At 36.6% G+C, this 25,976-nt stretch overlaps 1 protein-coding gene across 4 annotated transcripts in view; it reads left to right on the forward strand.

Moving 5' to 3' along the window:
- Positions 1-25,976, forward strand: part of LOC115861784 (membrane cofactor protein) — a 56,514-nt gene that overhangs the window by 27,322 nt on the left and 3,216 nt on the right. For 2 of the 4 annotated variants that reach the window (XM_060293958.1, XM_060293969.1), the window contains exons 8-10: positions 1,152-1,205; positions 1,714-1,749; positions 2,259-2,417. In XM_060293958.1, coding sequence (XP_060149941.1) covers positions 1,152-1,205; positions 1,714-1,749; positions 2,259-2,413 — 245 coding nt within the window. In that variant the 3' untranslated portion in view covers positions 2,414-2,417. Of the gene's footprint in view, positions 1-1,151; positions 1,206-1,713; positions 1,750-2,258; positions 2,418-25,976 lie in introns of those variants that run through there. The other 2 variants (XR_009562925.1, XM_060293965.1) reach the window with 2 other exon arrangements.

Genomic DNA, 25,976 nt, shown 5'->3' on the forward strand with positions numbered 1-25,976 from the left:
GATTCTGTTTTATTATTGTAGCTTTTTAGTAAGTTTTGAAATCAGGAAGCATGAGCCCTTTCAACATTGCTCTTCTTTTTCAAGATTGTCTTGGCTGTTGCTAGTCCCTTGAGATTCCATATAAATTATAGGTTGTATTTTTCTTTTCCTGCAAAATGCATTTTCAAGATGGTGATAGAGAGTGCATTTAATCTGTAAATTGTTTTGTGTAGTATTAACATCTTAACAATATTAAGTCTTCCTGTCCATGACCACAGGATGTCTTTCTGTTTATTTATGTCTTCTTCACTTTCTTTCAGCAATTTTTATAGTTTTTAATGTACAAGTCTTTCATCTCCTTTGTTAAGTTTGAGTATTTTATTCTTTTTAATGCTATTGTAAATGGAATTGTTTGCTTAATTTCATTTTTGGATTGTTCATTGTTAGTGTATAGAAACACAACTGATTTTTGTGTGTTCATTTTGTATCTTCAACTTTGCTGAATTTATGTATTAGTTCTAACAGTTGTGTATGTGTTTGTGTGTACATGTGTGATCTTTATAGAGCTTTCTATATAAAAAATCATGTCATCTATAAAGAGAGATCATTTTATTTCTTCTTTCCCATCTGGATATTTTTAACTTCTTTTTTACATAATGGTTCTGACCCAAACTTCCAATGTTACATTGAATTGAAGTGGCAAATGCAGGAATTCTGTGTTGTTCCTGATCTTAAGGGGAAAAAGTTTTAGTATTTCAACATTGAGTATGATGTTAACCATGAGTATTTTATAAATGGCCTGTATAATATTGAAGAGTCTTTCTACTCCAGAGCAACTTCTGAATCATTTTTAAGCCCTCCTCTATCTTTTAAGTAGAATCATATTGAATTCAAGCCTAATTTTTTGGAATACACTAATGATAAGTTTGCTTGCTATACCACAGAATTAGTTGCAAGGAATATCAGTGGACAGGAAGAAGAATGTTGATGGCATTGGATATAAATTTATAATATTTTATGATGCAACTTTTAGGAAACATTAATATAATTTATAAGGAAAATTAAATTATAATTATGAATTATAAAAAGGCACAAGACCAAAACCAATGAATTTATAGATCTTTAAGATTTATTTAGTCTTTCATTTTACCTATTTCCATTTTTTTTCCTAGGATATCCCAATCCCAGCAATGAAATACTATCACTTGATGACTTTGAGGATTTAGGTATTATTTTGTTATTAATAACCCTGTACTATGAGGCCTTAGAGTTCTACATGGAAATATCATGTTCCAATCATTTGTAGGTAGGGAAAAAACAATGTGTCACAAATAATTAGTAATAGTTGACATTTATAGTTATTTTATTAGTGCAGGTACCATAACAAATGTAAGTGGTAGTATATATAGACACATGTAGATAATTTTCTCTAATCTAGTAAATTCTAACAGTACTAGTAACCTATACAAAATAACCTGGTGTGGTAGCTAAAGCACAAAACAATGAAAAATGAGGCTCCTGTTAAGAGTTTCACAAGGTGGATCCTGTACCTGGAATCTGTTTAAAAGGGTTCTGTGATCAAAATGACTTGGATGCAGTAGCAGACATGCTAAAACTAGATTGATAAACATTTTTGCTGTAGTTTTTAGATGATCTGATCAAAATTAAAATACAGCTGCTATCTAGGACCCATAGATTTTTAATATCTTCAAAACTGTTTTCATTTTTTCTCAGATACAGGAATCATTGCTCTGATTATTCTTACTGCAAGTAAGTATCTCAAACTTCGATACCACTTAAATGAAAATGTAATATGAAGATGAGATGCACATTATTTTTTCAATGACTTTTCAGTTGCTGTAGTTTTTATAGGTTGAAATTGAGTAGAACAGTCTAAAAAAACCTGACCTTTTCTGTGATATACTACCTTGTGTTGGTGATTGTATATTCTTTTATATTCTACATGTCCACTTAGTAACAAACCCTAAATGATGCACGTTTTTTTCAAAATTATTAGTCATATGAGTCTATTTCCCAAATATACTTTGGGTAATTTTCTAAATTAAGCAAAGACTCTGACTTATTGTGGACTGTTTAAGTGATTCCAGGGGATTGGATTTAGATACTGAAGGGTTGAGATGGAATATAAATGTATATGTATAGAAAATAACATTTTCTAACCGCAGAAATGTAACCAATGTTTATTTCTTCTGCTTGGTTTGGAATCTTGGTGATTAATTTTCAGAGTCACATGTCATTTGTTTCCTGTTTTCTTGTAGTTGTTGCTGTTGTAGTAGTTTGTACCTGCTTATACAGATGTCTTCACAGTGAGAGGAAAGAGGAGAAGGATATGAAAAAGAAGGAGAAGAAAGAGAAGAAGGAAAAGGAGAAAAAGGAAAACAAGAAGAAGGAGAAGGAGAAGAGAAGAAGATGAAAGAGTAAATCAAAGCATGTTTCCTCTAACTTATTCTAAACTTTGTACTTCTGATATACTTTTGTGCAGTTTTTTTTTTGTCCTCTATATTGCATGCTGTGTTTTCCTAAAATGTGCCTTCATGAGTGTGCTGTCTGAATTGCATTTCATTACTAAAAATGTTTTTAGCTGCTTTTAATATCACTGCAACCAGAGAAATTTGTGCAGAATTTCATCAGCTATTCTGACTGTAGGAAAAGTTTCTGTGGGATTTGAGGTTTAAGTTCTTCAGCAAATCGTGGACTGTTAGAGGATTTTCCCTACCCTAGGTGTACCCTACTTCCTGGATTGGACTGGTGGCCAAGATGAAATTTTAAATGGTTCACTGGATACTTTGACATTTATATTCACTGCAGTTTTTATGATGAAAATCTCCATTTATCTGTCCAACTTAGGTCACTGTAAGAAGCTATGTAGTTAAAATTTGATTTCATTTAGAGTTGTTATTTATATAACTGGGGAATTAAAAGCAGCATTATTTGATTTCCCATTTATGATCTCTTAATTTACTAAGTGGCAGTAAAACTGATGGGATTAAACTTCAAGTTACTGAAAGGGGTAGGATTTATAAGGCACCTCATTAGTTTTGTCTTTCTCTTTATCTGTAAAAGTAAAAAAATCAGTGGGGTGCTTAGAATAAAAAGAAAGTGTGCAGAGGATATTCAAGATGGCGAAGGATTAAGACATGGAGATCACCTTCCTCCCCACACATACATCAAAAATACATCTACATGTGAAACAACTCCTACAGAACACCTACTGAACGCTGGCAGAAGACCTCAGACTCCGCAAAAGGCAAGAGACTCCCCACATACCTGGGTAGGGCAAAAGAAAAAACAGAGACAAAAGAATAGGGATGGGACCTGTACTTCTGGGAGGGAGCTGTGAAGGAGGAAAAGTTTCCACACAGTAGGAAGGCCCTTCACTGGCAGAGACGGGGGTGGGTGAGGGGGAAGCTTCGGAGCCACGGAGGAGAGTGCAGCAACAGGGTGCAGAGGGCACAGCGGAGAGATTCCCGCACAGAGGATCAGTGCCGACCAGCACTCACCAGCCTGAGAAGCTTGTCTGCTCACCCGCTGGGACTGGTGGGGGCTGGGAGCTGAGGCTCCAGCTTCGGAGGTCAGATTCCAGGGAGAGGACTGGGGTTGGCTGCGTGAACACAGCCTGAAGGAGGCTAGTGCACCACAGCTAAACAGGAGGGAGTCCGGGAAAAAGTCTGGAACTGCCTAAGAGTCAAGAGACCATTGTTTCATGGTGCACGAGGAGAGGAAGTTCAGAAAACCGCCTAAACAAGCTTCAGAGACAGGTGCGAACCGCGGCTATCACTGCAGACACCAGAGACGGGCATGAAATGCTGTGGGTGCAGCTGCAGCCACCAGGAATCCTGTGTGCAAGAACAGGTCACTATCCACACCTCCCCTTCCAGGAGCCTGTGCAGCCTGCCACTGCCAGTGCCCCGTGATCCAGGGAGAATTTCCTCAGAAGAACACACGGCATGCCTCAGGCTGTTGCAACGTCACACTGGCCTCTGCCGCCACTGGCTTGCCCTGCATTCCGTACCCATCACTCCCCCTGGCCTGAGTGAGCCAGAGCCCCCAATCACCCGCTCCTTTAACCTCCTTCTGTCTGGGCAAAGAACAGATGCCAGAGGGCGACCTACATGCAGAGATGGGGCCAAATCCAAAGGTGAACCCCAGGAGCTGTGTGAACAAAGAAGAGAAAGGGAAATATCTCCGTGCAGCCTCAGGAGCAGCAGATTAAATCTCCACAATCAACTTGATGTACCCTCCATCTGTGGAATACCTGAATAGACAACGAATCATCCCAAAATTGAGGCAGTGGATTTTGGGAGCAAGTGTGGACTTGGGGTTTGCTTTATGCAACTGACTACTTTTTGATTTTTATGTTTATCTTAGTATAGTTTTTAGCGCTTGTTATCATTGGTGGATTTGTTTATTGCTTTGGCTGCTCTCTTCTTTTTTCTTTCATTACTTTTTAATTGTTTTACTTTAATAATTTTTTTAATTTTAATAACTTTCTTTTCTTTTCTTTTATTATTGTTTTTTCTTTCATTCTATTTTTTCTCCCTTTTCTTCTGAGCCATGTGGCTGACAGGGTCTGGGTGCTCCGGCTGGGTGTCAGGCCTGAGGTTCTGAGGTGGGAGAGCCAAGTTCAGGACATCAGACCACCAGAGACCTCCCAGCCCCAAGTAATATCAATCGGTGAGAGCTCTCCCTGAGATCTCTGTCTCAAGATGAAGACCCTGCTCCACTCAACGACCAGCAAGCTCCAGTGCTGGACACCCCATGCCAAACAACTAGCAAGACAGGAACACAATCCCACCCATTAGCAGAGAGGCTGCCTAAGATCATAATAAGTTCACAGACACCCCAAAACACACCACCGGACACAGTTCTGCCCACCAGAAAGAAGAGGTCCAGGCTCATCCACCAAAACACAGGCACCTGTCCCCTCCATGAGGAAGCCTACACAACCCACAGAACCAAACTTACCCACTGGGGGCAGACACCAAAAACAATGGGAACTACGAACCTGCAGCCTGAGAAAAGGATACCCCAAACACAGCAACTTAAGCAAAATGAGGAGACAGGGAAATACGCAGCAGGTGAAGGAGCAAAGTAAAAACCCACAGACCATACAAATGAAGAGGAAATAGGCAGTCTACCTGAAAAAGAATCCAGAGTAATGATAGTAAAGATGATCCAAAATCTTGGAAATAAAATGGAGAAAATACAAGAAACATTTAACAAGGACCTAAAAAAACTGAAGAGCAAACAAGCAGTGATGAAAAACACAATAAATGAATTTAAAAATTCTCTAGAAGCAATCAATAGCAGAATAACTGTGGCAGAAGAACAGATAAGTGACTTGGAAGATAAAAGAGTGGAAATGACTACTGCAGAGCAGAAAAAAGAATGAAAAGAATTGAGGACAGTCTCAGAGACCTCTGGGGCCATTAAATGCACTAACATTCAAATTATGTGGGTCCCAGAAGAAGAGAAAAAGAAAGGGACTGAGAAAATATTTGAAGAGATTATAGTTGAAAATTTCCCTCTTGTGGGTAAGGTAACAGTCAATCAAGCCCAGGAAGCACAGAGAGTCCCATACAGGATACTCAAAGGAGAAACATAACAAGACACATATTAATCAAACTATCAAAAAGTAAATACAAAGAAAAAATATTAAAAGCAGCAAAGGAAAAGCAACAAATAACATACAAGGGAATCCCCATAAGGTTAACAGCTGATCTTTCAGCAGAAACTCTGCAATCCAGAAGGGAGTGGCAGGATATATTTAAAGTGATTAAAGGGAAAAACCTACAACCAAGATTACTCTACCCAGCAAGGATCTCATTCAGATTTGACAGAGCAATTAAACCTTTACAGACAAGCAAAAGCTAAGAGAATTCAGCACCACCAAACCAGCTTTACAAGAAATGCTAAAGGAACTTCTCTGGGCAGGAAATACAAGAGAAGGAAAAGACCTACAAAAAGAAGCCCATAGCAATTAAGAAAATGGTAATAGGAACATACATATTGATAATTACCTTAAATGTAAATGGATTAAATGCTCCAACTAAGGGCTTCCCTGGTGGCACAGTGGTTGAGAGTCTGCCTGCCGATGCAGGGGATACAGGTTCATGCCCCGGTCCAGGAAGATCCCACACACTGCGGAGCAGCTAGGCCCATGAACCATGGCTGCTGAGCCTGCGCGTCCGAAACCTGTGCTCTGCAATGGGAGAGGCCACAACAGTGAGAGGCCCGCATACCACACACACACACACACACAAAAGCTCCAACTAAAAGACACAGGCTCGCTGAATGGTTACAAAAACAAGACCCATATATATGCTGTCTACAAGAGACCCACTTCAGACCTAGGGACACATACAGACTGAAAGTGAGGGGATGGAAAAAGATTTTCAATGCAAATGGAAATCAAAGAAAGCTGGAGTACAAATTCTCATATCAGACAAAATAGACTAAAATAAAGACTATTACAAGGGGCAAAGAAGGACACTACATAATGATCAAGGGATCAGTCCAAGAAGAAGAAATAACAATTGTTATGCAACATAGGAGCACCTCAATACATAAGGCAAATGCTAAGAGCCATAAAAGGGAAATCGACACTAACACAATAATAGTAGGAGACTGTAACACCCCACTTTCACCACTGGACAGATCATCCAATATGAAAATAAATAAGGAAACACAAGCTTTAAAGGACACATTAAACAAGAGGCACTTAATTGATAGTTATAGAACATTCATTCCCAAAACAACAGAATACATTTCTTCTCAAGTGCTCATGGAACATTCTCCAGGATAGATCATATCTTGGGTCACAAATCAAGCCTTGGTAAATATTAAAAAAATGAAATTGTATCAAGTATCTTTGCTGAACACAATGCTATAAGACTAGATATCAATTTCAGGAAAGGGCTTCCCTGGTGGCACAGTGGTTGAGAATCTGCCTGCTAAGGCAGGGAACACGGGTTTGAGCCCTGGTCTGGGAAGATCCCAAATGCCACGGAGCAACTAGGCCCTTGAGCCACAACTACTGAGCCTGCACGTCTGGAGCCTGTGCTCCACAACAAGAGAGGCCACGATAGTGAGAGGCCCGTGCACCACGATGAAGAGTGGCCCCCAATTGCCACAACTAGAGAAAGCCCTCGCACAGAAACGAAGACCCAACACAGCAAAAATAGATAAATAAATTAATAAACTCCTACCCCCAACATCTTCTTTAAAAAAAAAAAATTCAGGAAAAAACTGTAAAAGATACAAACAAATGGAGGCTAAACAATGCACTAATAAATAACCAAGAGATAACTGAAGAAATCAAAGAGGAAATCAAAAAATACCTAGAAACAAATGACAGTGAAAACATGACGACCCAAAACCTATAGGACGCAGCAAAAGCAGTTGTAAGAGGGAAACTTATAACAATACAATCCTACCTCAAGAAACAAGAAACATCTCAAATAAACAACCTAACCTTATATCTAAAGCAATTATAGAAAAAGAACAAAAAACCGCAAGTTAGCAGAAGGAAAGAAATCATAAATATCCGATCAGAAATAAATGAAAAAGAAATGAAAGAAACAATAGCAAAGATCAATAAAACTGAAAGCTGGTTCTTTGAGAAGATAAGCAAAATGGATAAACAATTAGCCAGATCCATCAAGAAAAAAAGGGAGAAGACTCAAATCAACAGAATTAGAAATGAAAAAGGAGAAGTACCCACTGACACTGCAGAAATACAAAGGATCATGAGAGATTACTACAAGCAACTATATACCAATAAAATGGACAACCTGGAAGAAATGAAAAAGTTGTTAGAAAAGCACAACTTCCGAGATTGAAACAGGAAGAAATAGAAAATATAAACACACCAATCGCAAGTACTGAAATTGAAACTGTGATTAAAAATCTTCCAACAAACAAAGGACCAGGACCAGATGGCTTCACAGGCGAATTCTATCAAACATTTAGAGAAGAGCTAACGCCTATTGTTCTCAAACTCTCCCAAAATATAGCAGAGGGAGGAAAACTCCCAAACTCATTCTATAAGGCCACCATCACCCTGATACCAAACCCAGACAAAGATGTCACAAAAAAATAAAGCTATAGGCCAATATCACTGATGAACATAGATGCAAAAACCCTCAACAAAATACTAGCAAACAGAATACAACAATACATTAAAAGGGTCATACACCATGATCAAGTGGAGGTGTATCCCAGGAATGCAAGGATTCTTCAATATACGCAAATCAATCAATGTGATACATCATATTAACAAATTGAAGGATAAAAACCATGTGATCATCTCAATAGATGCAGAAAAAGCTTTCGACAAAATTCAACACCCATTTATGATAAAATCCCTCCAGAAAGTAGGCATAGAGGGAACTTACCTCAACATAATAAAGGACATATATGACAAAACCACAGCCAACATCATCCTCAATGGTGAAAAACTGAAAGCATTTCCACTAAGATCAGGAACAAGACAAGTTTGCCCACTCTCACCACTCTTATTCAACATAGTTTTGGAAGTTTTAGCCACAGCAATCAGAGAAGAAAAATAAATAAAAGAATCCAAATCGGAAAAGAAGAAGTAAAACTGTCACTGTTTGCAGACGAGATGATACTATACATAGAAAATTCTAGATGCCACCAGAAAACTACTAGAGCTAATCAATGAATTTGGTAAAGTAGCAGGATACAAAATTCATGCCCAGAAATCTCTTGCATTCCTATACACTAATGATGAAAAGTCTGAAAGAGAATTTAAGGAAACACTCCCATTTATTTTTGCAACAAAAAGAATAAAATACCTAGGAATAAACCTACCTAAGGAGACAAAAGACCTGTATGCAGAAAATTATAAGGCACTGATGAAAGAAATTAAAGGTGATACAAATAGATGGAGAGATATACCATGTTCTTGGATTGGAAGAATCAACATTGTGAAAGTGACTCTACTACCCAAAGCAATCTACAGATTCAGTGCAATCCCTATCAAACTACCAATGTCATTTTTCACAGAACTAGAACAGAAAATTTCACACTTTGTATGGAAACACAAAAGACCCCAAATAGCCAAAGCAATCTTGAGAATGAAAGACGGAGCTGTAGGAATCAGGCTCCCTGACTTCAGACTATACTACAAAGCTACAGTAATCCAGACAGTATGGTACTGGCACAAAAACAGAAATATAGATCAATGGAACAGGATAGAAAGCCCTGAGATAAACCCATGCACATATGGTCACCTTATCTTTGATAAAGGAGGCAAGAGTATGTGATGGAGAAAAGGCAGCCTCTTCAATAAGGGGTGCTGGGATAATTGGACCCATACATGTAATAGAATACAATTAGAACACTCCCTAACACGACACACAAAAATAAACCCAAAATGGATTAAAGACCTAAATATAAGGCCAGACACTATAAAACTCTTAGAGGAAAACATAGGCAGAACACTCTATGACATAAATCACAGCAAGATCCCTTTTGACCCACCTCCTAGAGAAATGGAAATAAAAACTAAAATAAACAAATGGGACCTAATGAAACTTAAAAGCTTTTTCACAGCAAAGGAAACCATAAGAAAGACAAAAAGACAACCTCAGAATGGGAGAAAATATTTGCAAATGAAGCAACTGACAAAGGATTAATCTCCAGAATATACAAGTAGCTCATGCAGCTCAATATCAAAAAAGCAAGCAACCCAATCCAAAAAGGGGCAGAAAACCCAAATAGACATTTCTCCAAAGAAGATATACAGATTGCCTACAAAAACATGATAGGATGCTCAATGTCACTAATCATTAGATAAATGCAAATCAAAACTACAATGAGGTATTTCCTCACACCCAGAATGGCCATCATCAAAAAATCTGCAAACAGTACATGCTGGAGAGGGTGTGGAGAAAAGGGAACCCTCTTGCACACTTGGTGGGAATGTAAATTGATACAGCCAATTGAGAACAGTGTGGAGGTTCCTTAAAAAACTAAAACTAGGGCTTCCCTGGTGGCGCAGTGGTTGAGAGTCCGCCTGCCGATGCAGGGGACACGGGTTCGTGTCCCGGTCCGGGAGGATCCCACATGCCGTGGAGCGGCTGGGCCCGTGAGCCATGGCCGCTGAGCCTGTGCGTCCAGAGCCTGTGCTCCGTACCGGGAGAGGCCACAACAGTGAGAGGCCCGCGTACAGCAAAAAAACAAACAAACAAACAAAAAAACAACAAAAAAACCCCTAAAACTAGAATTACCATATGACCTAGCAATCCCACTACTGGCCGTATACCCTGAGAAAATCATAACTCAAAAAAGAATCATGTACCACAATGTTCATTGCAGCTCTATTTACAATAGCCAGGACATGGAAGCAACCTAAGTGTCCATCAACAGATGAATGGATAAAGAAGATGGGGCACATATATACAATGGAATATTACTCAGCCATAAAAAGTAACAAAATTGAGTTATTTGTAGTGAGGTGGATGGACCTGGAGTCTCTCATACAGAGTGAATTAAGTCAGAAAGAGAAAAGCAAATACCGTATGCTAACACATTTATATGGAATCCAAAAAAAATGGTTCTGAAGAACCTAGGGGCAGGACAGGAATAAAGATGCAGATGTAGATAATGGACTTGAGGACATGGTGAGGGGGAAGGGTAAGCTGCGACTAAGTGAGAGAGTGGCATTGACATATATACACTACCAAATGTAAAATAGATAGCTAGTGGGAAGCAGCTGCATAGCACAGGGAGATCAGCTTGGTGCTTTGTGACCATCTAGAGGGGTGGGATAGGGTGGGTGGGAGGGAGACGCAAGAAGGAGGGGATATATGGATATATGTATACATATAGCTGATTCACTGTTATACAGCAGAAACTAACAATACATTGTAAAGCAATTATACTCCAATAAAGATTTTTTAATTGTATAAATTGACATTGTCTTCAGAAAATAGTGGCTTTAAACATAAAAATTAAAATTTTAAGGGTATAATTTACAATTTTATGAAAGATTTAGAATAAATCATGGCCAATAAACCTGATTAACATAGACACAAAGAATCCTCAACAAAGCACAAACTGCATTCAACAATACATTAAATGGATCATACATCATGATCAAGTGGAATTTATGCAAGGATGGTTCAACATCTGCAAAATAATCAATGTGATATACCACATTAACAAAATGTAGGATAAAAGTTATATGATCATCTCAATAGATGTGGCAAAAGCATTTGACCAAATTCAGCATCCATTTATAATAAAAACTCTGAGTAATGTGGGTATTGAAGGAACATACCTCAATATAATAAAGGCCATATATATATCAGCTGAAAGCTTTTCCTGTAAGATCAGTAGCAATACAAGGTGCCCACTCCTGCCACTTTTATTAAACATAGAATTGGAATACCTAACCACAGAAATCAGAGAAGAAAAAGAAATAAAATCAGCCAAATTCAAAAGGAAAAAGTAAAACTGTCACTATTTGCTGGTGACATGATATTATACGTAGGACACCTTGAAGATTTTACCAGAGATCTTATAGAGCTAATAAACAAATTCAGTAATGTTACAGGATACAAAATCAATGTACAAATATCTGTTGCATCTCTTTCACTAACAACAAACTATCCGAAAGAGAAATTAAGAAAACAGTCTCATTTGCAGTAACATCAAAAAGAAAAGTACCTGTATTTAACCAAGGAGTTGGAAGACCTGTACACTGAAAATTATCTCTAATTAAAGAAATTGAAGAAGACGAATAAATGGAAAGATATTTCATGTTCATGGATTGGAAGAATTAACATTGTTAACATATTCTCAAAGCGATCTACAGATTCAGCGCAATCTCCATCAAAATTCCAATGGCATTTTTCACAGAAGTAGAACAAACAATCCTAAAAAATTCATATGAAGCCACAAAAGCAATCTTAAGAAAGAACAAAGCTGGTGACACCATGCTCCGTGGTTTCAAACTATATTATAATGCTCTAGAAATCTTTTTTGGTTTTTAGCTCATTTTATTCAATTTAATCACCTCTGAATTGTGTAGAAGTTTTTTACATCTTTAGTCACATTTCTAAGAAACAAAGTGATGGAAGAGATGTTTTTAAAGCTACAGGTGCTGGAGGGCAAGGGCTAAGTATAGGCTTGACAAGTAGACAAAGCCTCCCGGGTTTACTCAGAAGTTCAGAGAGGAAAGTGTTCTCTGCACACACCTATGCAGTGTTGGCATAAAAACATAGATCAATGGAACAGAATAGAGAGCCCAGAAATAGACCCACGTTTATAAAGTCAATTAATTTACAACAAAGGAGGCAAGAATATACAATGGGGAAAGGAGTCTCTTCAATAAATTGTGTTGGGAAAACTGAACAGCTACATTCAAAAGAATGAAACTGGATTGCTATCTTACACCATACATAAAAATTAACTCAAAGTAGATTCAAGACTTGAACATAAGACCTGAAATCATAAAACTCCTAGAAGAAAACATAAGCAGAAACTCGTTGATATACATCTTCACAATGATATTTTTTGGATTTCACACCAAAATCAAAAGCAACAAAATAAACAAGTGAACTACATCAAACTAAAAATGCTTCTGTACAGCAAAGGAAACCATGAACAAAATGAAAGGGCAAGCTACTGAACTGCAGAAAATAATTGCAAATAATATATTTGATAAATTGTTAATATCCAAAATATGTGAAGAACTGATACAGCTCAGTAGTAAAAAATCAAACAATTTTATTAAAAATGGGCATAGGATCTAGATGGACATTTTCCAAAGAAGGCATATAGATCACCAACAGGTGCATGAAAAGATACTCAACATTACTAATCATCAGGGAAATACAAATCAAAATCCCAATGTTATATCATCTCATACTATTGAGGTTCCTCAAAATATCAAAAATAGAACTACCATACAGTTCAGCAATTCCACTTCTGGGTATTTATCCAAAGGAAATAAAAACACTAACTTGAAAAGATATCTGCCCCCCTATATTCATTGCAACATTATTCATTAGCCTAGATATGGAGACAATCTAAGTGTCCATCGATGGATGAATGTATAAAGAAAATGTGATAGGTAGATAGATAGATAGATAGATAGATAGATAGATAGATAGATAGATAGATAATAGAATTATTCAGCCATAAAAAAGAATGAAATCTTGCCATTTGCAACAACATGGATGGACATGGACCTCGAGGGCATTTTGCTTAGTGAAATAAGTCAGATAGAGAAAGACAAATACCGTATGATCTCATTTATACGTGGAATCTTAAAGAATAAAAGACAAGCTCATGCATGCAGAAAGCTGATTGGTGAGGCCAGAGGAAGGGGCTGGGGGGTTGGCATATCACGTGAAAGGAGTCAAAACTTATAAACTTCCAGTTATAAAATAAGTCATGGGGATGTAATGTACAGCATGGTGACTATAGTTAATATTAATAATACGGTATTGCATATTTGAAAGTTGCTAAGAGAGTATAAAAAGTTCTTGTCACAAGAAAAAAATTTGTACATATGTATGGTGCCGGATATTTACAAAACTTATTGTGGTGATCATCTTGCAGTATTTACATATATCAAGTCATTCTGAGTACACCTAAAGCTAAGACAACGCTATATCTCAATTTTAAGAAAAAGCCCATATTTTACAACATAGCATCTAAATTATCTTTGTAAGGAAAACCAAAAATTGCCATATTAAATTTTTTTAATATATTGGAAACATTATATCTTTAACCAATGAAATATAATTAATCCTATATGTGGTAGCATAATTTGAGAAAAAATTGTTTTCAAAAAATAATGTGGGAGGGGTAATTAATAATTGCCTTTGAGGTAAAATATAAAGTACAGTTGACCCTTCACAACACAGTGATTAGAGGCTCAGTTGAAAATCCACATACAATTTTATAATTTTACATTTGCTCCCCTGCCTCCACTGCCAATCCATGGTTCTGCCTTTGCAGATTCAACCAACCATGGATCCAGCAGTACTGTAGTACTTATCTATCTACTGAAAAAAGTCCATGTGTAAGTGGACCACACAGTTCAAGCTCATGTTGTGCAAAGATCAACTGTATATGGAAATCTTTTTGGTTATATGTTATCCTTTTCATGACAGGAACATGGGCAGTTAGAAATTCAGTGTTACAGAATGGCTCAGCTTTATGCTCTTTGCGTGGATTGTTTCATTTCCAGACTTTGAAGTCATTTCTTACCCTTTAAGTTCTGTATTATTTTAATAGCTGAAGTTACTCTAATGCATGGGAGGTATGCCTTTCTTTTTCAAAGTTTAGAACAGCGCTTCTCTAATATGTACATTAATCACATGGCATCTTGTTAAAATGCAAATTCTGATTCATTAGGTCTGGTGCAGAGCCTGATATCTTGCATCTCTAATGATCTCCCAAGTAATGATGCTGCTGGGCCTGGACTGTGCAGATTCTGATTCATTAGGTCTGGTGCAGAGCCTGATATCGTGCATCTCTAATGGCCTCCCAAGTAATGATGCTGCTGGGCCTGGACTGTGCTCTACCAAGGAGTAGACTATTACTGATGTGCCCATATTCTTGAAATTTGAAGAAACATCATCAATCTTATTGACAAATTTTTATCCTCTTTAAGATAATTGGATTTTTTAAAGACTCCTCATCAATATGTATGCTTAAAAAAAAGGATGTGGGGTAATACTAAGCTTTAAAAAAAAGTAAAGATTTTTATTATATTCTTTACACTGTTTAATGTTCATAATCTTTCCCCATATCCCAAATCGGCTATTGTTGCCTTAGAAACTCCTTTATAAGACTGTAAAATATATGCAGTTACTTCTCTATTTCTAGGAGTAACTGTGGAAGCAGGATACTGAGCAAAGATAATCCCAAATTGCTGTTAAAAGTGGATAGAAAATGGATTTGATGTAATTTTGTATTTAGGATGATTTGGGAACACAGTTGCCCTACTGCAGCCTCCATCCCAAAGTACAGAAGTACTGTAGTAGTCACTTTTTAGGATCACTAAACATCATTTAAAATACTTGATTAAAAATGGCCAACAAGGTTAGTGTAGTCTGCTACAGTTTTCTGTTTCTTAGCTCTCAACTAAGAATAGAATATGATCCCAATTGGTCTGATGGGCTCCATCTACATCTTCCTTTTCCCTTCCAATCTTTTTTTCTTTTTCTTTCTTTCTTTCTTTCCTCCTTCCTTCCTTCCTTCCTTCCTTTCTATTTCTTTCTTTTTCTGTCTTTCTCCTGCGTTGGGTCTTCGTTGCTGTGTGCAGGCTTTCTCTAGTTGTGGCAAGCCAAATCTCCTTTCTTAACGAATTCTTCTACCATACTTTCCAGACTTGGAATCCACAGCCTTTGCCCTCTCCTTTGCTACTGCTCAAACTTGTTTTGCCTGTCTGGACTGTGTGGTTTCAAGAAAACAAATGTTTTCACTTATTTGTAGTAATTTTCTTTTCATAAATGCATGATTTTCTTTACTCCAGGTAAATTATTGCAGGATAAGTGAGAGTTTGCTAAGTTTGCTAGAATAATTTCCATAATTTATATACTTATTACCCGTGACAAAATATATTTTTTTATTTTCTTCCAAAAAGGATATTTACTATTTGGTATAACTTAAGCCTATTTTTAATGTTATATTAATAATGAGTGATCCAGAAACTTTGTAATATTTAACCTGTCTGTTTAAATGAATGTTACAGAAGTTTTTTGGACTTGCTGTAGATAGTTGCCAGTTAGGTGCTGAAGAGTGTAATGATGGGGGGAAAAATGAAACATCACATTAATTTGAATTTTTTCTACCTGGCTTTCAAATTCTTGAGCATTCAAAGAATTCTACAAAAACATTTTACATAGTAACTAATAAATCAGAAAGATTATTTGATTCATTGAGAGAACACATTTATAAAATTTAGATCCATCCCAGAAAAATAGGAGGTCACCTAATAAGTTTTACAGAGATCTTCCCTCAGGTGAAAACAGCTGTGCTACAGAAAGAAACTGTCCTCAATGCAAAAGTTAAGATGCATCCAAAAATGTATGACTTGTTATAAAATCAATTTCTGAGACAATATTACATGGAATCAATACATGCTCTGCGTATTACCTCAAATTCTAGGGTGCTAGAGGCCAGGACCACTTTTTCTCATACAATCTCATTCTGTGAAAAAGAGTTTACATTATTCACTTGAGGCTAAGTCCTTTCAGGGTTAAACAGATTGCACACAAATATAGAATCTGCTTATCTGCTGGATGATCTATAAGACCTCAAAGGTAAAGTAGTTTCTTGCACCAAATTCTTGTTTCAAGTTCCTAATGAGAATCAGGAGAGCCATAATTCATGAACCTAATTGTCAGCTTACTTCCCTTCTCCTCTATCATTGATTTTATCCCATTTTTATGCCACTCTTGCTTCCTTTTGGTTTGACATCACTGTTTTATTCAGCCCTTTTCCCTTCCTCTGTTGAGCAAATAGCTAACTGGTGAGAGCCACAGACAAGTAAATTTTCTTTCTTTCTTAGAAGAGATGAGAGAAAGGTTTGCTTTTATCATTAAAAGGTATCTTCTTTCTGTTGCGTTTCTTTTCAGAGATGTCCTTTCTTCTGAAAAGTATTCAATGAATATTTAGATATCAATAACCTGAACTAAGATAAGTGGGCAGTAGACATCCAAGAGGACACTAGGATTCTTGCTCTCTGTGTTAGATTATTGAGGTTTTCTCATACCTTCCCTGTTTTAATGTAAAATAATGTGAATTGATAGGCTGTTGCTTTGACATAGGTGCCAACAATGTAATGTCCCCCTTATCCTTTTATCAGGCTACCTAGCTTCTCTACCTTATAACAGCTCTGAATCCAAAGCTGGGGGAATTTTTTAGCCCAATGGGAAATAATCACAGAATCTGTTCATTTTAAGTGCAGAGAGGAAAATTATTCTTTGACAGAAGAAAAAATACATTTTACTTAATTTTTTAAAGAAATTCAATTTCAACTTGTAAATATTAATTCTGTAAAGGCATTTATCTCTTCCCTTGACCAGGATATTTTTGGCATATGAAAGAGAAACCAACAAAAAATATAATCAGATTTTGAAAAATTATGAAATGTATTGTCTTAAGCCATTTAACCCACTCAACTTCTGTCTTTGAATGAAATGAATTGGAACTTCCTCTTTTTGACTGAAGTATTCTTTTTTTTCTTGACTCATTTTTTCTTATATAGCAGGTTCTTATTATTTGTCTATTTTATACATATTACTGTACAAAGGTCAATCCCAATCTCCCAATTCATCCCACCAGCACCACCACCTCCCACACTTTCACCCCTTGGTGTCCATACTTTTGTTCTCTACATCTGTGTCTCTATTTCTGTCTTGCAAACTGGTTCATCTGTACCATTTTTCTAGATTCCACATATATGCGTTAATATACGATATCTGTTTTCCTCTTTCTGACTTACTTCACTCTGTAAGACATTCTGTGGGTCCATCCATGTTTCTACAAATGACCCAATTTCATTCTTTTTTATGGCTTAGTAATATTCCATTGTATATATGTGCCACAACTTCGTTATCTATTCATCTGTCAATGGGCATTTAGGTTATTTCCATGACCTGGGTATTGTAAATAGCATTGCAGTGACCATTGGGGTGCGTGTGTCTTTCTGAATTATGGTTTTATCTGGGTATGTGCCCAGTAGTGGGATTGCTGGGTCATATGGTAATTCTATTTTTAGATTTTTTAAGGAACCTCCATACTGTTCTCCAGAGTGGCTGTATCAATTTACATTCTCATCAACTGTGCAAGAGGATTCCCTTTTCTCCACATCCTCTCCAGCAGTTATTGTTTGTGGATTTTCTGAAGATGCCCATTCTAACTGGTGTGAGGTGATACCTCATTAATAAGTTTTGATTTGCATTTCTCTAATAATTAGTGATGTTGTGCATCTTTTCATGTGCTTCTTGGCCATCTGTGTGTCTTCTTTGGAGAAATGTCTAATTAGGTCTTCTGCCCATTTTTGGATTGAGTTATTTGTTTTTTTTAATATTGAGCTGCATGAGCTGTTTATATATTTTGGAGATTAATCTTTTGTCCGATGATTCGTCTGCAAATATTTTCTCCGATTCTGAGGGTTGTCTTTTCGTCTTGTTTATGGTTTCCTTTGCTGTGCAAAAGGTTTGAAGTTTCATTAGGTTCCATTTGTTTATTTTTGTTTTTATTTCCATTACTCTAGGAAGTGGGTCAAAAAAGATGTAGCTGTGATTTGTCAGAGAGTGTTCTTCCTATCTTTTCGTCTAGACTTTTATAGTGTCTGGTCTTACATTTAGACGTCTAATCCATTTTGGGTTTATTTTTGTGTATGGTGTTAGAGAGTGTTCTAAGTTCATTCTTTTACATGTAGCTATCCAGTTTTCCCAGCACCACTTATTGAAGAGACTGTCTTTTCTCCATTTTATATCCTTGCCTTCTTTGTCATAGATTAGTTGAATATAGCTGCGTGGGTTTATCTCTGGGCTTTATATCTTGTTCCATTGATCTATGTTTCTGTTTTTGTACCAGTACCATATTGTCTTGATTACTGTAGCTTTGTAGTATTGTCTGAAGTCAGGGAGTCTGATTCCTCCAACTCCGCTTTTTTCCCTCAAGATTGCTTTGGCTATTCGGGGTCTTTTGTGTCTCCATACAAATTTTAATATTTTTTGTTCTAGTTCTGTAAAAAATGCTATTGGTAATTAGATAGGGTTTGCACTGAATCTGTGGATTGCTTTGGGTAGTATAGTCATTTTCACAATATTGATTCTTCCAATCCAAGAACATGGTATATCTCTCCATCTGTTGGTATCATCTTTAATTTCTTTCATCAGTGTCTTATAGTTTTCTGCATACAAGTCTTTTTTCTCCCTAGGTAAGTTTATTCCTAGGTATTTTATTCTTTTTGTTGCAATGGTAAATGGGAGTGTTTCCTTAATTTCTCTTTCAGATTTTGCATGATTAGTGTATAGGAATGCAAGAGAGTTCTGTGCATTAATTTTGTATCCTGCAACTTTGCCAAATTCATTGATTAACTCTAGTAGTTTTCTGGTGGCATCTTTAGGATTCTCTATGTATAGTATCATGTCATCTGCAAACGGTGACAGTTTTACTTCTTCTTTTCCAATTTGTATTCATTTTATTTCTTTTTCTTCTCTGATTGCCTTGGTAGGACTTCCAAAACTATGTTGAATAACAGTGCTGAGAGTGGACATCCTTGTCTTGTTCCTGATCTTAGAGGAAATACTTTCAGTTTTTTAAAATTGAGAATGATGTTTATTGTGGGTTTGTTGTATATGGCCTTTATTATATTGAGGTAGGTTCCCTCTATGCCCACTTTCTGGAGATTTTTATCATAAATGGGTGTTGAATTTTGTCAAAAGCTTTTTCTGCATCTATTGAGATGATCATATGTTTTTTATTCTTCAATTTGTTAATATGGTGTATCACATTGACTGATTTGCATATATTGAAGAATCCTTGCATCCCTGGGATAAATCCCACTTAATCATGGTGTATGATCCTTTAATGCGTTGTTGGATTCTGTTTGCTAGCATTTTGTTGAGGATTTTTGCATCTATATTCATCAGTGATATTGGTCTGTAATTTTCTTTTTTTGTAGTATCTTTGTCTGGTTTTGATATCATGTGATGGTGGCCTCATAGAATGAGTTTGGGAGTGTTCCTTCCTCTGCAGTTTTTTGGAAGAGTTTGAGAAGGATGTGTGTTAGCTCTTCTCTAAATGTTTGATAGAATTCCCCTGTGAAGCCATCTGGTCCTGGACTTTTGTTTGTTGGAAGAATTTTAATCACATTTTCAATTTCATTACTTGTGATTGGTCTGTTCATATTTTCTATTTCTTCCTGGTTCAGGCTTGGGAGGTTATTCCTTTCTACGAATTTGTCCATTTCTTCCAGGTTGTCCATTTTATTGGCATAGAGGTGCTTGTAGTAGTCTCTTAGGATGCTTTGTATTTCTTCGATGTCTGTTGTAATTTCTCTTTTTTCATTTCTAATTTTATTGATTTGAGTCCTCTCCCTCTTTTTCTTGATGTGTCTGGTGAATGGTTTATCAATTTTGTTTATCTTCTCAAAGAAGCAGCTTTTAGTTTTATTGATCTTTGCCATTGTTTTCTTTGTTTCTATTTCATTTATTTCTGCTCTGATTTTTATTTCTTTTCTTCTGCTAACTTTAGACTTAAATTCTGCTTCCTGGACTTGGGTGGCTATCTCCTTTCCCATGTTAGGGAAGTTTTCAACTATAATCTCTTCAAATATTTTCTCGGGTCCTTTCTCTCTCTCTTCTCCTCTGGGACCCCTATTATGTGAATGTTGTTACGTTTAATGTTGTCCCAGAGGTCTCTTAGTCTGTCTTCATTTCTTTTCATTCTTTTTTCTTTATTCTGTTCCGCAGCAGTGAATTCCACCATTCTGTCTTCCAGGTCACTTATCCGTTCTTCTGACTCAGTTATTCTGCCATTGATTCCTTCTAGTGTAGTTTTCATTTCAGTTATTGTATTGGTCATCTCTGTTTGTTTGTTCTTTAATTCTTCTGAATTAAATGTCTCTGTTAAACATTTCTTGCATCTTCTCGATTTTTGCCTCCCTTCTTTTTCCGAGGTCCTGGATCATCTTCACTATCATTATTCTGAATTATTTTTCTGGAAGGTTTCCTATCTCCACTTCATTTAGTTGTTTCTCTGGGATTTTTTCTTGTTCCTTCATCTGGTATATAGTCCTCTGCCTTTTCATTTTGTATATCTTTCTGTGAATGTGGTTTCTGTTCCACAGACTGCAGGATTGTAGTTCTTGCTTCTGCTGTCTGCCCTCTGGTGGATGAGGCTATCTAAGAGGCTTTTGCAGTCTTTCTGATGGGAGGGACTGTTGGTGGGTAGAGCTGGGTATTGCTCTGGTGGGCAGAGCTCAGTAAAACTTTAATCTGCTTTTCTGCTGATGAGTGAGGCTACAGGGTCTTTGGTGGGGCTAATGGTGGACTTCAGGAGGGCTCATGCCAAGAAGAACTTCCCAGAACTTCTGCTGCCAGTGTCCTTGTCCCTGCGGTGATCCACAGCCAGCACCCCTCTGTAGGAGACCCTCCAACACTAGCATATAGGTCTGTTTCAATCTCCTATAGTGTCACTGCTCCTTCCCCCTGGGACCTGATGCACACACTACCTTGTGTGTGCCCTTCTTGTGTGGAGTCTCTGTTTCCCCCAGTCCTGTCAAAGTCCTGCAATCAAATCCCACTAGCCTTCAAAGTTTGATTCTCTGGGAATTCCTCTTCCCATCGCCAGACCTCCAGGTTGGGAAGCCTGACGTGGGGCTCAGAACCTTCCCTCCAGTGGGTGTACATCTGTGGTATAATTGTTCTCCAGTTTGTGAGTCACCCTCCCAGCAGTTATGGGATTTGATTTTATTGTGATTGCGCCCCTCCTACCATCTCATTGTGGGTCTCCTTTTTCTTTGGATGCGGGGTGTCTTTTTTGATGAGTTCCAGTGTCTTCCTGTCGATGATTGTTCAGCAGTTAGTTGTGATTCTGGTGCTCTCGCAAGAGGGAGTGCTGATTGAAGTATCCTTGATTTACAATGTTGTATTAATTTCTGCTGTACAATAAAGTGGTTCAGTTATACAATTGTATATTATTTTTCATATTCTTTTCCATAATATGTTATTACATAATATGTTATTATATATAATATAATATATATTATATTCAAGATATTGAATATAGTTCCCTGCACCAAAGATTTGGACATTGTTGTTTATCTATTTTATGTATAGTTGTTTGTATGTACTAATCTCAAACTCCTAATTTATCCCTCCCCCCATTTCCTCTTTGGTAACTATAAGTTTGTTTCCTGTCTGTGTGTCTGTTTCTGTACTGTACACAAGTTCTTTTGTACCATATTTTAGATTCCACATTTAAGTGATATCATATGATATTTGTCTTTCTCTGTCTTACTTCACTTAGTATGATAATCTCTAGGTCCATCCATGTTGTGGCAAATGGCATTATTTCGTTCTTTTTTATGGCTGAGTAGTATTTCATTGTGTATATATATATATATATATATATATATATATATATACCACATCTTCTTTATCCATTCATCTGTTGATGGACATTTAGTTTGCTTCCATGTCTTTGCTATTGTAAATAGTGCTGCTGTGAACATTGGGGTGCATATATCTTTTTGAATTAGAGTTTTTTCTGGTTATATGCCCAGGAGTGGGATTGCTGGGTCATATGGAAACTCTTGTTTTTAGGTTTTTAAGGAACCTCCATGCTGTTCTCTGTAGTGGTTGCACCAATTTACATCCCCACCAACAGTGTAGGAGGGTTCCTTTTTCTTCACAACTCTCCAGCATTTATTATGTATAGATTTTTTGATGATGGTCATTCTGACCAGTGTGAGGTGATACCTTATTGGAGTTTGGATTTGCGTTTCTCTGATAATTAGCGATGTTGAGTATCTTTTCATGTGCCTATTGGCCATCTGCATGTCTTCTTTGGGAAATGTCTATTTAGGTCTTCCACCCATTTTTTGATTGCACTGTTTGTCTGTTATTGAGTTGTATGAGATGTTTGTATATATTGGAATTTAATCCCTTGTGAGTCACATCATTTACAAATATCTTCTCCCATTCCGTAGGTTGTCTTTTCATTTTGTTTATGGTTTCCTTTTCTGTGCAAAAGTTTATAACTTTGATTAGGTCCCATTTGTTTATTTTTGCTTTTATTCATATTGCCTTGGGAGACTGACCTAAGAAAACATTGGCACAATTTATGTCAGAGAACTTTTTGCCTATGTTCTCTGCTAGGAGTTTTATGGTGTAATGTCTTATATTTAAGCCTTTAAGCCATTTTGAGTTTATTTTTGTGTATGGTGTAAGGGAGTGTTCTAGCTTCATTGATTTACATGTGACTGTCCAGCTTTCCAAACACCCACCACTTGCCAAAGAGATTGTCTTTTCTTCATTTAATATTATTGCCTTCTTTGTCAAAGATTGACCATAGGTGTGTGGTTTATTTCTGGGCTCTCTATTCTGTTCTGTTGATCCATATATCTGTTTTTGTGCCAATACATGCTGTTTGATTGCTATAGCTTTGTAGTATTGTCTGAATTCTGGGAGGGTTATGCTTCCAGGTTTGTTCTTTTCCCTCAGGATTGCTTTGGAAATTCTGGATCTTTTATGGTTCCATATAAATTTTAGGATTATTTGTTGTAGTTCTGTGAAAAATATCATGGGTAATTTGATAAGTATCACATTAAATCTGTAGGTTGCTTTGGGTAGTATGGTCATTTTAACAATAGTGATTCTTCCATTTCAAGAGCATGGAGTATCTTTTCATTTCTTTAAATCATCATCAATTTCCCTTATCAATGTTTTATAGTTCTCAGCATATAAGTCTTTTACCTACTAGGTCAGGTTTATTTCTAAGTATTTTATTCTTTTTGATGCAATTTTTAAAGGGATTTTTTTTTTTTTACTTTCCCTTTCTGATATTGTTAGTGTAAAGAAATGCAACAGATTTTTATATGTTAATCTTGTATCTTGCTACCTTGCTAAATTTGTTTATCAGTTCTAGTAATTTTTGTGTGGACTCTTTAGGGTTTTCTATATATATAATAACCCTGTTATCTACATATAATGACAGTTTTACTTCCCTTCCAATTAGGATACATTTTATTTTCCTGTATGATTGCTGTGGCTAGGACTTCCAGTACTATATTGAATAGAAATGGTGAGAGGGAGCATCCTTGTATTGTTCCAGATTTTAGTGAGAAGGCTTTCAACTTTTCACCACTGAGTATTATGTTGGCTGTAGGTTTGTCATAAATAGCTTTTATTAAGTTGAGATATGTTCCCTCTATACCCACTTTGGTAAGAGTTTTTATCATGAATGATGTTGAATTTTATCAAATGCTTTTTCTGCATCTATTGAGATGATCACGTGGTTTTTTTCCACTTCTTTTATTGATGTGGTGTGTTGCATTGAATGATTTGTGTATGTTGAACCATCCTTGTGTCCCTGGGGAGAATCCAACTTGGTCGTGATGTATGATTTTTTATGTGTTGAATTTGGTTGCTGATATTGTGTTAAGAATTTTTGTATCTATATTCAAAAAGATATTGGCCTGTAATGTTCTTTTTTGGTAGTGTCTTTGTCTGGTTTTGGTATCAGGGTGATGGTGGCTTCATAAAATGACTTTGGGAGTGTTCTGGATCTGTATAAGTTCTTTGTATGTTTGGTAGAATTCCCAAGTGAAGCCATACAGTCCTGGACTTTTGTTTGCAGGGAGTTTTTAAATTATCAATTCTATTTTACTTCTAGCTATAGGTCTGTTTAAATTATCTATTTCTTCTTCATTCAGTTTTGGAGGGCTATATGTTTCTAGAAACTTGTTCATTTCTTCTGGGTTGTCCAGTTTGTCACATATAATTATTCTAGTATTCTCTTATGATTTTTTTTTTTTTGTGGACGTTCCTCTTTTGTGCCAGAATGTGTGTCTGCAAACTTGCGAAGAGGAGATATGTTTCCCACCAATTATAATGTGAGGCACTACCCTAGGTTACAGTCACGAGTTTGGGAACAGATTCTACAAAGGCCAATAAGAAGGGCAGTTTCTTTGTAAAAGCAAAGTGGTGTCTTTGATCACAGGGGCAAAGGGGAAGACAAACATAACAACTAGAATGGCAGTGTGGGCCTACCCAGCCCTACGTATCTGCTTCGTTCTCTAAGGATTCCTTTGAGGATAAAGCCAACCAGAAAAGCAGTTTTCAGAAGTCCATGAGCTTCAAGTTTTCTGTAAATACTTGAAGTTAACTTAATGAATGCTGAAGGTAATATATAATTAGTAATTCACTTCCACATTTTAATCATCTTCAAAGAGCTTCATTGTTATATCAAATGAATGTTTCTTTAAGTTTATATTAATGCTTATTTATCTTTCTCATATGTTGGATTTCAATTTTTAATTCTATTTTTTTAAAAAAAGATTCCATTACTACTAGAAAAAATAAGTATTGCTTCAAAATAGAAAAATATACTGGTCTTAGAAGAGTCAGTGACAGGCCTAAATATTGAATCACTCTCCACAATATTCTTGAGGAAACTGCTATATAACAAGTATTGTGCTGTGACAGTGCTCGTTCATAGTGATGCCTCCCTCACCAAGAGAAATATGAAAGTCTCCAAAATTAACACAGTCAGCTCTTACATGGGGTAGGCACCCTGAAGTGTTAGCTGGGGCAGGCATACTGTAAATAACTGACGGGTCCCCATTTGGTTGTAGTCTGTCTATTGTAGTCAGTTTCCTAAGTAGGAACTGGAACTGTGTTTTCCAGCTCCAGAGTCAGTAGCTCTGAGTGGCTGCCGAGGACGTCAGAAGTGGCTCATCCTTTGTAAGATGAGCACACTACACACCAGAATCAAAGACTTAGTGCACACTACACACCAGATTCAAAGACTTAGTGCAAAGGAATGTACAATCCATGGGTATTGGGTTAAGTAAAAAATTTAAAACTAGTTTTCCTACTTCTTTTCCTTTTTTTAATGTAGCTTCTACAAAATTCAAAATTACCTGTGTGACTCACATTATATTTCTATGGACAATGCTGGACTTGAGTAATAGATTTTAGAAAGCTCTCTGTTGTTACAAAAAATAAGTGTGATGTGAGTTTCAGTTACTTAGGAGACTCTCTAACCAGAACACATGATTTTCTTGACAGTGAGGGGTAAATGAGGCATTACTGAACTTGAACACCACTGGAATTGTTACCTTTTTAAAGGTTTCATCTCAGAGCCAGAATTAAAATTGTATTTAGGGAAAACATGTACTTCTCTCTAGTCTTTCTCACCGGCCCTAAACTAAAATAAGGGAATATTTACTAAGTATATGAGGCTAT

This window comes from Globicephala melas, chromosome 1, assembly GCF_963455315.2.
Source record: "Globicephala melas chromosome 1, mGloMel1.2, whole genome shotgun sequence".
Classification (NCBI taxonomy): Eukaryota; Metazoa; Chordata; class Mammalia; order Artiodactyla; family Delphinidae; genus Globicephala; species Globicephala melas.